At 37.0% G+C, this 12,627-nt stretch overlaps 1 protein-coding gene across 4 annotated transcripts in view; it reads left to right on the top strand.

Moving 5' to 3' along the window:
* The window catches only part of LOC110834222 (uridine phosphorylase 1), a 29,141-nt gene extending 17,332 nt beyond the window's left edge, over positions 1 to 11,809 (top strand). For all 4 annotated transcript variants that reach the window (XM_087346813.1, XM_022073144.2, XM_087346812.1 and 1 more), the window contains 3 exons: positions 1,333 to 1,526; positions 2,721 to 2,936; positions 5,196 to 11,809. In XM_087346813.1, coding sequence (XP_087202939.1) covers positions 1,333 to 1,526; positions 2,721 to 2,906 — 380 coding nt within the window. In that variant the 3' untranslated portion in view covers positions 2,907 to 2,936; positions 5,196 to 11,809. The remainder of the gene's footprint in view (positions 1 to 1,332; positions 1,527 to 2,720; positions 2,937 to 5,195) is intronic.
* Positions 11,810 to 12,627: the final 818 nt, after the last annotated feature.

Below are 12,627 nucleotides of genomic sequence, written 5' to 3'. Positions count from 1 at the left end.
ACTTTATCTTTGCTGAGGGCGCAAAACACATTAACTTTTGGATTGTCACGAACATGTTCCAGGAAGGCACGTGTTGACCTTACCAGTGACATGGAACGTGCTTTCGTCACTGAAAATTACTGAGTCCAGAAATCCTTCGTCGTCTTCAACCCGCCGCAACATTTCCTTACAAAATTCCTTACGAGCCAGTTTATCACCATCCGAAATGGCTCGCACCATGCATAATCTGTACGCTCTTAAGTGTAAACGTCTTCGTAACACTCGCCACACAGTCACATGTGGAATCCCGCTTTCCCGGGATGCACGTCTCGTTGACTTGCGTGGACTTCGAGCGAAGCTCTCCCTAATCTGTTCCACGGCGTCTTCAGAAACACGGTTTTCGGTACTACAGTTTATGTGCATGAAACTTGATGTGTTTGGCTAAATTTGTGCATTTAAAAATATTGCGCACGTTCTTTAAATAAATTTATATCCTCCTGCAAAGTTGTAAAGCTACTTTTGAAACATGGTGTATGGCTAAAGTTTCAGACTGCATATTTTTGAAAACCTCACCTAAATACATTTTTCAGTTTAAAAAAAATGAGAAAATTCTGTGTATGTTTGTGTTCCATGAACTGCAACTGGGACCATGTCACATAATACAACTAAGTAGTTGGTTTGGTACCTTCTTTACTAGCTATGCGGAAATTTATATTCCTGAAATGTTTGTGTTGTTCGGAAATTTCCTTAAAAGAACTCGTACGTGTTTTATATAGTCCTCTAATTGTGGCTGCCAGTGGCAGATTTTCTCAGTCTGTGCCTCTTCGCTGCTGTTGTTGAGGTTGATATTGTAAATCACCGTACGGCATAAAGTAAACGTTTCATGGCGACTGAAGTTGATGAAAGTTTACCGGGTTACGAGCCACGTAAGGTGCCCGAATGACAGAAGACGTGGTTTATTCATCGTTCTGCCACCTGATATGGCTTGTAACCTGGGAATCTTTCATCAACCAAACAGCAATTTAACACAGAAAACAAGAGATATTATGAACTTGAGAAAAAAATTCAATTTCACAGCACAGCAACACAATGTTCTGATGTATGCTTAAGAGTGAACACAGCTCAGAACTCACAGTGTACCAAAACTAGCGATGCTATACTGTCGACTGAGAGCTACGTGGTATGGTGCGCGAAGTCTTTTGTAGCCTTGGAGCTTACACTTTGTTCATGGCTGCTGTTATCAACAAGCACCATTTGTAGTTAAATAAAAAATATTAAACGCGTGGATTCATTTATATCTTCAGAAATAATCAACTTTATTACAGGAAGTATGTGAGTAATCTAATATTTCAGGTCAGGGTCGGCTAGACGGTGCATTCTGCAACTTCACGGAGACAGACAAAATGGAATACCTCAACAAAATCCACAAGGCAGGAGTTATAAATATTGAGATGGAGTCCCTATCATTTGCGGCCCTAACGCACCATGCCGGCATAAAGTCGGCTGTCATCTGTGTCACGCTCGTCGACAGGCTGAAGGGGGATCAGGTGAGGACTCCTACAGCAATTTTGTTATCGTCTCTCTTCGGATTACCATCCTTTAAGACATTCAGGAGGAGGACACACACTAGACAAGGTTATTCTTCAAAAACTGTGGGGTTTGAAACAGTCACGTTTTATCGAATTGTGTTAGAAGGCTGCACGGGAGTGACCCAGATCACAATGCAAGAATGGCCCAAGATGCAACAGTGGCCTGTGTGATGTGGGGTGAAGAACACCTTTGGAATGTTAGTGCATTCCAAAGAGTACGCCTTTCCAGTCTTGTCTGTGAATAGTCGCATTGTCCTGCCAAATAAAGAATGAGATATTCTCGGTAGAGCGCCAGTGTCGAGGAGTAACGATTACCACGTGTTTCAGATGAGCGTGCTGCCTCCTCCTCCTCTAGGCTCTGTCCTGAGCCAGATAAATCTATTTCACACTTTCAAACTCTTTGTTTCCAAGACTGATTTTAATATTATCCCACCATTTGTGCCTAATTTTCCAAGAGGTAACTTCCTAAAATTCTGTGGCCCAGTCGTCGTCTTATTTTTTTTCAAATACTGTACTATTGCACTGGTAGATGGCAGAGTAAGTCTGACATATTTTCAGTAAAATTTCACTCCTTTGTCAGTTTGAATACCAGAATGAGGATTTGTTCTTGGGTACATATTTTCAGATATGTTGCTTTCTACTTCGTTAGGTCATGTTCTGTTACTTAATGAGCTCAGTATGTTAACTGAAGTACATCTTTTGATGTCATGCTTGCAGTTTTTAATGCTCACATGTTCCTGCCAGCAATCATCGGCTTTTGTGTTAATCCAAATTATCACCAAATATGGATTAGTAGTTCCCACCGTATAATCTGGATTAGCGATGTTTTATTGCCACTTTTAGCTGGGTTTTTCCAGTGTTTAATAAAATCTAGTTAACACTGGTAATAATATTTTGCTAACGATAATCTGCGACAGAATATGTCACAGAATCCTACAAAATCCATATTGAATATGTTCACTTATTAATCTTTTGTCCAAACTGTTGGACACAGACTAATTGAATTACAGTATATATGCCTTTCCTGTGAAAGATTGTAACACATTTGGACATCAAATGCTTTTGTTAAAGTCTGGATGTTAAAAAACCCTTGTTCAAGTTGTTCTTACGCGAGATATTCGAGTAACGTCACTATTTTATGTTGGTTTGTAGGTGCTGGCTCCAAAGGAGGTTCTGGATGAGTGGCAGGAGAGACCCTGCAAACTTGTGTCCAGGTACATCCGACGCTATCTGACCTTGAAAGGCCGCCTGTCACTGGACGGACACTGCGGTTCCATGTGCGTTACGAGCCCGCGTCGATTCAAACTTGTTCAGCAGGAGTCTGAGAACTACGACTAGATTCAACACACATCTACTGTTATATCATAGGTAATGAAGAAGCTTGTCTGTTGTATTACACAAGACTACGGGCTGCTGAGAGAATTGAAGTCTTTCATTTCAAGGAGTCAGTTGCTAAACAACTGGCTTCTCGTTATCTGTGATATCACTGTTTTCTTTATAGTTATTTTTGTTCTTAAAATTTTACTTATTTTAATCTGTATTCATAAATATATACTTGTGCCATAGCCAGTTCTCTCTGTATACCATTAAAATGTAGTTTTTTATTTTCATAATTCGGGAACTTTAAAATTTCATAGTATTATGCCATCAATACTCCAAATTAAATAATTTCCATATTTAATACTTAAAAGTTCCATTAATTCAATGAAGATTTCTGGGGTGGGGAATCCCTAGCCATCCACGCAAATTGCCCGCTATTTTTGTCCAGTTTCATCCAAAAGTGTAATGTGTCGACACATTTTTAAAATGTGTTTAAATTAAATATTGTCGACGTAGGTAAACATCTGTCTGATGTATTTCCTGTTCATAATAGCCTGGAACAGAGAGATGCTTCATCACCACTCCTTTCAAACTTTGCTCTAGTTTATGCTGTCAGGAAGGTCCAGAAAAACAAGGACGGGTCACGTCAGCTTCCGACGTACGCTGACGATGTTAATTTACTGTATGAACACATAAATATCATAAAGAAAAACACAGAAACACTATTGGTCTAGAAGTAATCATGAAGAAAGCGACTGTGGTTGTAAGACGTCTTGCGAGCTGCACTCCTGGGTTTGACGTGGTCGGGTTAAGATTTGGAGAGGTCTGGTGCCGCAATAGCTGTTTCAAAAACACTGACTGTTTTGGATAGACCATTCTAATTATTTCTCAGTTGATGCTCTTGTGGAGGATAATATTGAAATTGATCTTGGGGAAGTTGGGCGCGGTGTTGTGGACTGGATTCATCTGGTTCTGTATGGGCATTGCTGGCAGGCTGTTGTGAACTTGGTCTAGAACCTTTAAAAGTAAAGTTTGTCCCACTATACGCCATGTAGGCGTTTGGGGTGAGAGGAGGTATAGCTCCTCCCTTCCTTGACCTCGGCACTAGATAGGGGTGAGTGGTCAGCATCACGCCCCGGCCGGCTTTACCCCCGGGAAAGAACCCCGGTACCCATTGTAGAGGAGGCTGGGTGGGCCCCAGAGCCGGTCTGGACGCAGAGGCTAGAGGAAAAATCCTCTGCCCCCGTCGGGGATCGAACCCCGGCCGTCCAGCCCGTAGCTAGTCACTATACTGACTGAGCTATCCCGGCTCATGGTCTAGAACCTTTAGGTTCCATAAAATGTAGGTAATTTATTGACTGGCTGAGCACAGTACTTCCTCATCAAGAATAACTCTACTCGATGATGTGAGTTAGTTGATAAATTTTAGTGCAACACCCTAATAATAAATTTCAAGAAAATCTCTTAAGTGGTTCTCGGGTTTTACGTGCAGACAGATGGAGTGAGAGACGGTGAAGCTAAAGTACTTTTTTGTAGCTTTTGTTGCAAAAACGCTGAAAAGAATGGTTTATTTAATACAAAATTTTAATTTTCTGCTGTTTTTTGTATTTGTTAATTTTTGTTTTGCAAGTGATTTTTATGTCAGTACTTTTATTTTGTATCATAGCAGTAAAAATTGATAAGGCATTTTTTTTCAAAAATGCCTTATGTTTTCTTTTTGAGATCCTGCCCAAAACAATGAACACGTTATAGCAAACTGAAATTCTGTGCTTAATTTTGACAGGAATTATATTTTACAATATCTAAGCTTACGATATGATGATTATTAGAATCTTCTTACGTTCCTTTCGAAATGGAAAATGTTACAGAAAACTTTAGTTGTTTAATCTGAATGAATGTTCTGTTTTCTTATGTCGTCCGAGAGCATACCATTATGAATGCAATGCTTCACTCCTTTCAGCAGTGAGTCTACATGTAGTGTGTGAATCCTGGAATATAGAATTTTATGTGATGAAATTTGAGTAATTCTAAAGTCTGGAGATGCACATCATTTCAAAATAAAGTACAAGGGGACATATATAAGTACAATGAAGGTGGATCTTCAAAATAACAGGTTAAATTGATTACTAGAAGTGTCCATATCAACAAAAACAGCCATTCATTCTTATGTTTACTTTGCAAATTTCTGTGTGCATACAAAATTCACAATACAGACACACATTGAAATTGGATGAACTTGCTGATTTAGTAGTACCTTAAGATGGAGTACAGCGCAGTGCATATAAGGGAGTTTATGTCTGTCCACAGGTTTCACCTTCAAAACTACGGAACAGATTTCAATGAAATATGGTATGTATGGTCTATTCTAGAAATCATCAGGTGAATTTAATTTGGGACACACATTTCTAATTCTGTTTTGAAAATAATTGCTATTTACCCTGAGAATCATACGAAATCCGTTAATTCATTATGCGGACAAAGTACGGATATACTGATTGTTAAAGCAGGTGGTACGTATAGTTACCTCGGGGTCTTAAAGGTTGATGGAGAGTCTGTCATTGGTGTTGTGGCAATAAATATTTAAATAAGCAATGGTTCAAACTTTTTTTTACAGTTCATTACTACTTGTATTTAGCTTTACAAACAAATGATCAATAAGATCAATAATTATGGCTACACTTTGGTGTTATAGATCCTAATTTGGGAGAAAATGTGTGACTTGTGTATGGCTAATACTGTAATTGGTTTATGAAATTAAATATTTTAACCATGTTAGTATTAGCAAGTACGATCGTATTATATCTTGCAATGAAAGAAGACTTGGAATTTCATCTTTGGCTACAGTTGATGAATTACCACTGTTTATGAAGTTCTGGTACTGCTATTTTAAAAATGCACAATTGTACTTCTCACTACAAACTGAGTCTTCACTCCATGTCAGAATTTATTTTGTAGTAACTGCTGAAGTGCAGCAAATAGAAGTCTGCTTTACCTGAGTCACGACATTCAAACACAGACTGAAACTGTTTACCCGTGAATCAGCTAAGCAAAACTGTAGATTCCACTAAAATAGGGAGAGAAGTCGTGGTTTATGAAGGTACAGGATATTTCAAGGAAGCTGAGTGCAGCAAAGAATTGGCCACGTCACAATATTTAATTTTTTAAACACTTCCTGGTTCTATCTCAGGCACAGATGACTCTGTTGCAAGTTAGTATTAAAAAACCTTTCGGCAGAATTTTTGGCAGGAAGCGAATTCCTTGTAAGCAGGTAATTGGATAGTTTAGATAAGGTTATTTTATTAGTTTATTTAAGTTTTAGTTATTTTTAAATGGCATTTACATTATCTTGCATAACAAATTGTCCTGAGGACTGACAAACTTTACCACAGCACTTTAAGGTTTTTATTTTTCTTGTACCCTTGAACGTCCTGTGTCAACTGCAGTTTCTCCAGACTTTTGCTTCACATGATGTTGCAGAAACTTCTTTATAGCAGATAGTATACTTGAAATTGTGAGATTCAAATAAACAGGAAAAGAATAAAATATAATAGAATTTATTTACATCCCACAGATCCTTCGTAGTATGAGCCAAAGATTTGGAATATATCATATTATGAAAACTAACATTTAGTATAAATATCATACCAATACAAATATAACCCTTAACTCATGATACGAGGTCTGAGAGACTGGTCAGGCTTTGGTAATTCCATGAGACCTCAGATTTATTTGGCATGAAAGAGGATTTTGAATCTGATGCTATATGTGGTACATGGTACATATATCATAATAACTCTTTTAAAATAAACTATTTTGTAATTTTTTTTTGTTTTAAAAATGCCTGCAGGATTTGTATGAAGGCAAACATGAATTTAGGAATTGGCATTACTTTTTTACTCGTCATCTGGGCAAAGTGGCATATTTTGATAGCTTGCGTTATGTTCCAGTGTGATACACGATAAAAATGTTTATTTGAATAAAATCATTTAGTGGGTAAATTCTTGGTTTCGCCACCCTGCCTCATAACATTCTGTGCTGAAGGTACCCAAACACTTTTTCTCGTAAATCTGAATCATGAGGTGCGACCCACTTCAAGTTTATCACAGGCCTTCTCATGGCACAGATGGGAGTGAGTGGCCCAGTCAAAAAAAGTGGTTTAACCAGTGACATGCCGCCTCTCAGAACTCCACAAGACTAAATTTCCCAAAACAAACAGCACTGAAAAAGACTGAGGAAGAGAAAGAAATGTGAGTACAGATATAGACAAAAGATAAGAAGGAACTGTGAACAATAGAGCACTACAGCCTATATTCTTAAGAAAATAGTTTTTGCTGCCATCTCACAGATTGCACATCACCAGTTAAGGGACAACTACACAGTTGTTACAGTATTTAATATTTTTAAGTTGAAGTAAATTCTTTGACATAGTAATCAGGTATGAGATAAAAGATAATCATCCAATGCTGGTTTAAGTATTTTTGTATCATGATTAAATGTTTAATGCTACATGAAAGAGTATTGAATAAATTGATCCCTGCATATATGATACCTAGCGAAAAAGGAATTTGGCATATTGAGGTTATGTTTATGCCTTGTGATTATACTATGTATGTTGGAATTTGTTTGACATTTCTCCATGTTGTCCACAACAAACATCAGTATTGAGAGCTAGAATTCACTCACATGGGGAACTATATTAAATTTTTCAAATAGTTCTCTACAGCAGATTCTTTTTAATGGCTTTGATTGTTTAATTGATTTTCTTTTGATGTCTGTTCAGTTTTAAGAGTTAAGGTAACTCCATTTGACATGATGGAACAGAAAGACGCAAAGTAATAATTTTAATGTATCTGTTTTCAAGATATACTGAATTTAGTGCGGGGATAATATATTCAATGTGCTTTTAACAGTGTTAAGTTATTATCAATTTGTGAGCCAAGGAATGAGTTGTTTGTACTTTTTAATTGTTATATTAGTATAAACTATATTTAAATTAACATGAAGTTACAACAGTCTGTTGAGTGGGACCAACATAAACACGTTTATACTCACGGTTCTACACTGCAACTGTTTAGCATTCTTTACAGAAGAGAGATCAGGTAAAAATCATTCACGTATCTGAAAGAACCTTTTGGTACCAGTCAGTTGTAATTCTGTCAGCCTTCTGTGTCATGATGTGATGTTAGTATATAACTAAAAATGCAAATCAAGATGGGACATTGCTTATTGAGACAATGGAAGACGGCAGACATTACCACGTTCTAAACACACCAGAGAGTAAGAATTTAGAATAAGAAGATGTTATTCTGTACTCAAAAGGAGGCTGAATAACCTTAGTGCAGGTTATTCATTGTAAGAAGTAATTATGTATAGATCAAATGAAAGTGATGTAATTAATGTGGAAAATGAGTAACTTGTCAACCATTGTTGTTCGTAATCTGATTATAGTGCCCAATGTTTACACATTCATTCTTGAGTGAGATTTCAGGTTCTCACAGCAGCAATTATGAAGTGGACTGTGTTCTTGGATGTTGCTCCGTGCAGTCTGACAGAAACTGCCTGACTGTCATCAGGGTAAAGATGGAGGCAGTAAGCATCTCTGAAATGTTGGTCAGTTTCTGCTAGACTACGTAATGCAACATCCTAGAAGACTGTCATCTTGACATCCATTAACACAGTTACATAACCTAACTTAACACAGCATCATGTTTAAACTATAGTCATTATAGGTTATGTTCATGTGATAAAGTGTTCATGCCTGATCCAAAATCTTGCTTAGGCTGGTGCAATCTTATCATTGATGCATTATGTACTTTTATTTATTATGTATTGCTCTGTACAAATTTCCTTTTTACTTATATATATGATAGTACGTGAAAGTACACACAGTCTAAGTATGTTGTAGGTTATGTAGTAATAGATCCTGATGATGACTATTGACAAACTTATGCTGCTGTGTTAAAATAGTAAATAGAGTTTTCTTGTCAGAAATAGGAATATTATTATTAACTTGAAAGTTACTGCAATTGATGTGATGTACTCCAATGTCAGTATTATAAAAACCTTCAACATGTTATATCAGTATGTATTTTTGCGGAGAATTTAAAATAACCTTGGAAAAATATGATAATTATATTGGGCAAATCAATGTTTCAAACTGTTGTTATCGCAGAGATTCAAAATACATACTGATAACTGAGTCTGTGGTATCTTGAGAAGTCATTTGATATTCAAAGTGTTCAAAGACTTGTTGTCAACTCATAGAACATTTGTCTGCATGATGGCTGCAGCTCTCCTTTCAATGAGCAATAAGTTTTGGGTCTCAAAACTCAAGCTGCATTTCCATTATCTTTATTGCTACTATACTAGTGAGTTTCACGTCATCAAACTTAGCTAATGTGAACCGGCGTAGCTCAGTCAGTATAGTGATTGGACGACCCAGGTTCGATCCCCGACGGGGGCATAGGATTTTTCCCTCTAGACTCTGCATCCAGACTGGATCTGGGTCCCACCCAGCCTCCTCTACAATGGGTACCGGGGTCCTTTCCCCAGGGGTAAAGCGCGGCCGGGGCGTAATGCTGACCACTCAACCCCCATCTAGTGCCAAGGTCAAGAATGAGTAGGTAGGTAGGTAGGTAGATTTAGCGGACAGTATATGTGGCCACATATACTGTCCCCTAAATCTGAGGTTTGCTTACAATTACTGGACCCACCATAAACTATTCTAACGTACTCAATTTCCTCGATTTGTCACTGAATTTTCCAGTACATCTGTTACTGTGTTACAAAGAAAAGATATATCCAAGGATTTTAACTCTTTTTCATATCATTTTAAAATATATCGCAGTCTCTTACACTAAATATTGGGTTGTAGATAATAATAAGTAGTTATATAAGCGTTATGTAGGTATATTGTTATAGTAACCCCCACAGTTGTGGGATGCTAGATTAAACTATGTTGTGCTGTTACAGAAACATTTAATTGTTTTAATGTTGCAAATCGTACTAGTGCACAATAGGGCAAAGGAATCTAGTGACATAACCTGTTTAGATGCTTGCTGTCACGAGAACTGTGAGATATGACAGTTGGAAATTGTTCATATAAAATTGTGAGCGAGTTTTGAGGATGATGAAAACATTTGGGGAGGAGGGAATATTGGAATGAATGTTTATGACAATAGGACAACATTTAGGGATTGGTTATGTTTGACGTGGTAGGAGATGTATTATGAAAGTAGTTGTAGGTTATTAAACTAAAGAGGTTATGTAATGTTGAATTAAATTAAATGGAAAACATGATTAGGAAAGGAATAAGAAAGAAGCTATCATGACTTTTCCTGGACGGAATGGGTAAAAATCACGTAAACCTCCATTTACATAGCCGAATCCCTGGCACATTTTCTGAATAAAAGTTAGAATCGTTACCGATCAGCTAACCTTATCCGTGTGTGTGTGTGTGTGTGTGTGTGTGGTGAACATTCAGTGATTTTAAGTTTCAAAGGCGTAATTTTTAAATTAATGTAGGCAGCGGCCAGATAATGATAGTGGTGCCACGGAGTCAGAAGTCGTCGTGTTTGACCTAGAATATCGTCATCATGGAAACACATATCACATTTCGTTACGCAATATTTCCATTTCGCGTCAAGGTGAATGTTTAATGCCCTTAAGATGTTTTAATGTTATCATACGCCCCGATAACATATCTGTTGTTATGTCATTCACTTAGTTAAGTTACGCAGGAAGAAAATTAAATGAAGAAATTACCACTGCTTCATATGACTAATTTTACTCTGTATTGAGTGACATTTCTGTAAATTTCCCCAGTTCCTACAAACAAACGATGGGATAACACCATCATTATTCGCTACAAAATCCTATTCCATCGAAAAACTCAATCGACGTTGTCTGCATTATAGTCATTGAAGTAACCTGCGAAACGAAACACTAATAGAACAAAGCATAGAACATAGACACATTCACCCATTACTGTTGTATCGATCAAGGTGGCGACCCTGATGATAGATACCACCTCTCCCTCCTTTGTGACCTTCCATCGCAGTAAAATGAAGGGCAAACGAAGGCTTAATCAGATAGAAAGACTGCGTAACATATGAGTCAGTACGATATTGTGGTTCGGTTGCAAAATTGTTTTGTAGCAACACTTTGTGTTTTTTTTAAATTAGCTGTGCTGTTGAAATGAGTGTGAAAACAGAAACCATGTTTTGCTTTCACGTATCTGTAAAAACCCAGGGTTACAACATGTAGTACTGAATTCTGTGTATGCATGTTTTTGTATTAACGAGTGTGCTGTCATGACGAAGTTAATTTGATATTTTTCTGAAGAAAAAAAATACAAATTATTGTCCTGGACTCTTGCACCAGCAAGAGTACAGGATGTTACAAATGTATCATCATTATAATCATAATCGTCTTTTATCCTCACTGCTCTGTTGTGATCTTAAACGTGGAGCTGTGCTTTATTTATTTTTCATGTAAGCAACATCTTATTTAGGAATTGTGTACTCGTAATATTTGTTGTAAAGATGTCTACGTTAATAATAATAATAATCTTAAGATACAAATATGCACAAACGCAATAGATCTACATTTACCACATGCCTGCACATAACGAGAACCTTGAATGATGTTTCCGTTAATACCTTAGAAAAATGAAGTTGTTTGCAAATGTTAGAGAAAATCTATTATAGACGTAACGCGGGAGGAGATGAAATTGTATGAATATTGAAGTTGATAATTGTATTTATACAGTTGAGGTAACGAATCTCGGCTTGTAGAAAATGGTTCATGTAACAAAGCATTGTAAAGTTTCGTAAATTAGAATGTAAAATAAAATTAAGTTTAAATGGCCTGTAAGCACACCCAGACTTTTTGGAAATAAAAGTTTCCATTTCCAATATGCAGCTATAATGCAGTTGACAATTAAATTGAAAATCGTGAGTTATAGGCAGTCAATAATATTTAATAATTTGTTTATAAGTTATAAGTAGTCTTCGGAAACATCTCGTAAATCCCAGAGATAAGACGGCAATGAAAGTTAATTTGGGGAAATGTTTGATTTCATAAATTTGTGTCTGTACTGAGCAGACATACCCACAGTCCGACCGGCGAAGGTCTAAAGCTCACAGGATTAACTTAAATAATCCTAGTCAAGCCTTACTTCATTTGTAAAAAAGTTCCACATAGTTTGCCTTAAAATCTTCGATCATTTTGATACAGATGTTATATTCTAACAAATAAAATGTAAGTGCATTCAGGCCTATAACAGAGTGTTGATGTTACTTGTTAGCTAACGTTTGCGTTGATAATGCTTATTCCATCTATTCACCATTTTACTTCTGTGTACCCGAGACAAACCTTGCCCCTGAGGTCCATAGGGCAGCAGCCATTTCCGAAATACATTTTGTTTTTAATGTGTTACATGTATTATATAGTTTTATTGCGAGGAATTATATATTTAACATCAGCGTCTTTCGAATGATGTATGAAGATCCTAAAATGGCGGTCTTCTGCATTTCCCTGATGTCGTGTTCGCCCGAGATGTTGGCCAAATATTTTCTGAGAGACTTGGAGACAGTTCCGGTTGCTCCTATAATTACTGGGATTACTTTTGCTTGAACCTTCCACATTCTCTGTATTTCTATGAGAAGGTCCTCGTATTTCAAGATCTCTGCTCCCTTCTTAATCACATTCCTGTCAGTCGGTATTGCAGAGGCAAGTT

The sequence above is a fragment of the Zootermopsis nevadensis genome, unplaced genomic scaffold (assembly GCF_977971745.1).
Source record: "Zootermopsis nevadensis isolate Lab colony 2312 unplaced genomic scaffold, Znev_1.0 Znev_ptg000010l, whole genome shotgun sequence".
NCBI classification, from domain to species: domain Eukaryota; kingdom Metazoa; phylum Arthropoda; class Insecta; order Blattodea; family Termopsidae; genus Zootermopsis; species Zootermopsis nevadensis.
This window is presented reverse-complemented; position numbering and strand designations above follow the sequence as displayed.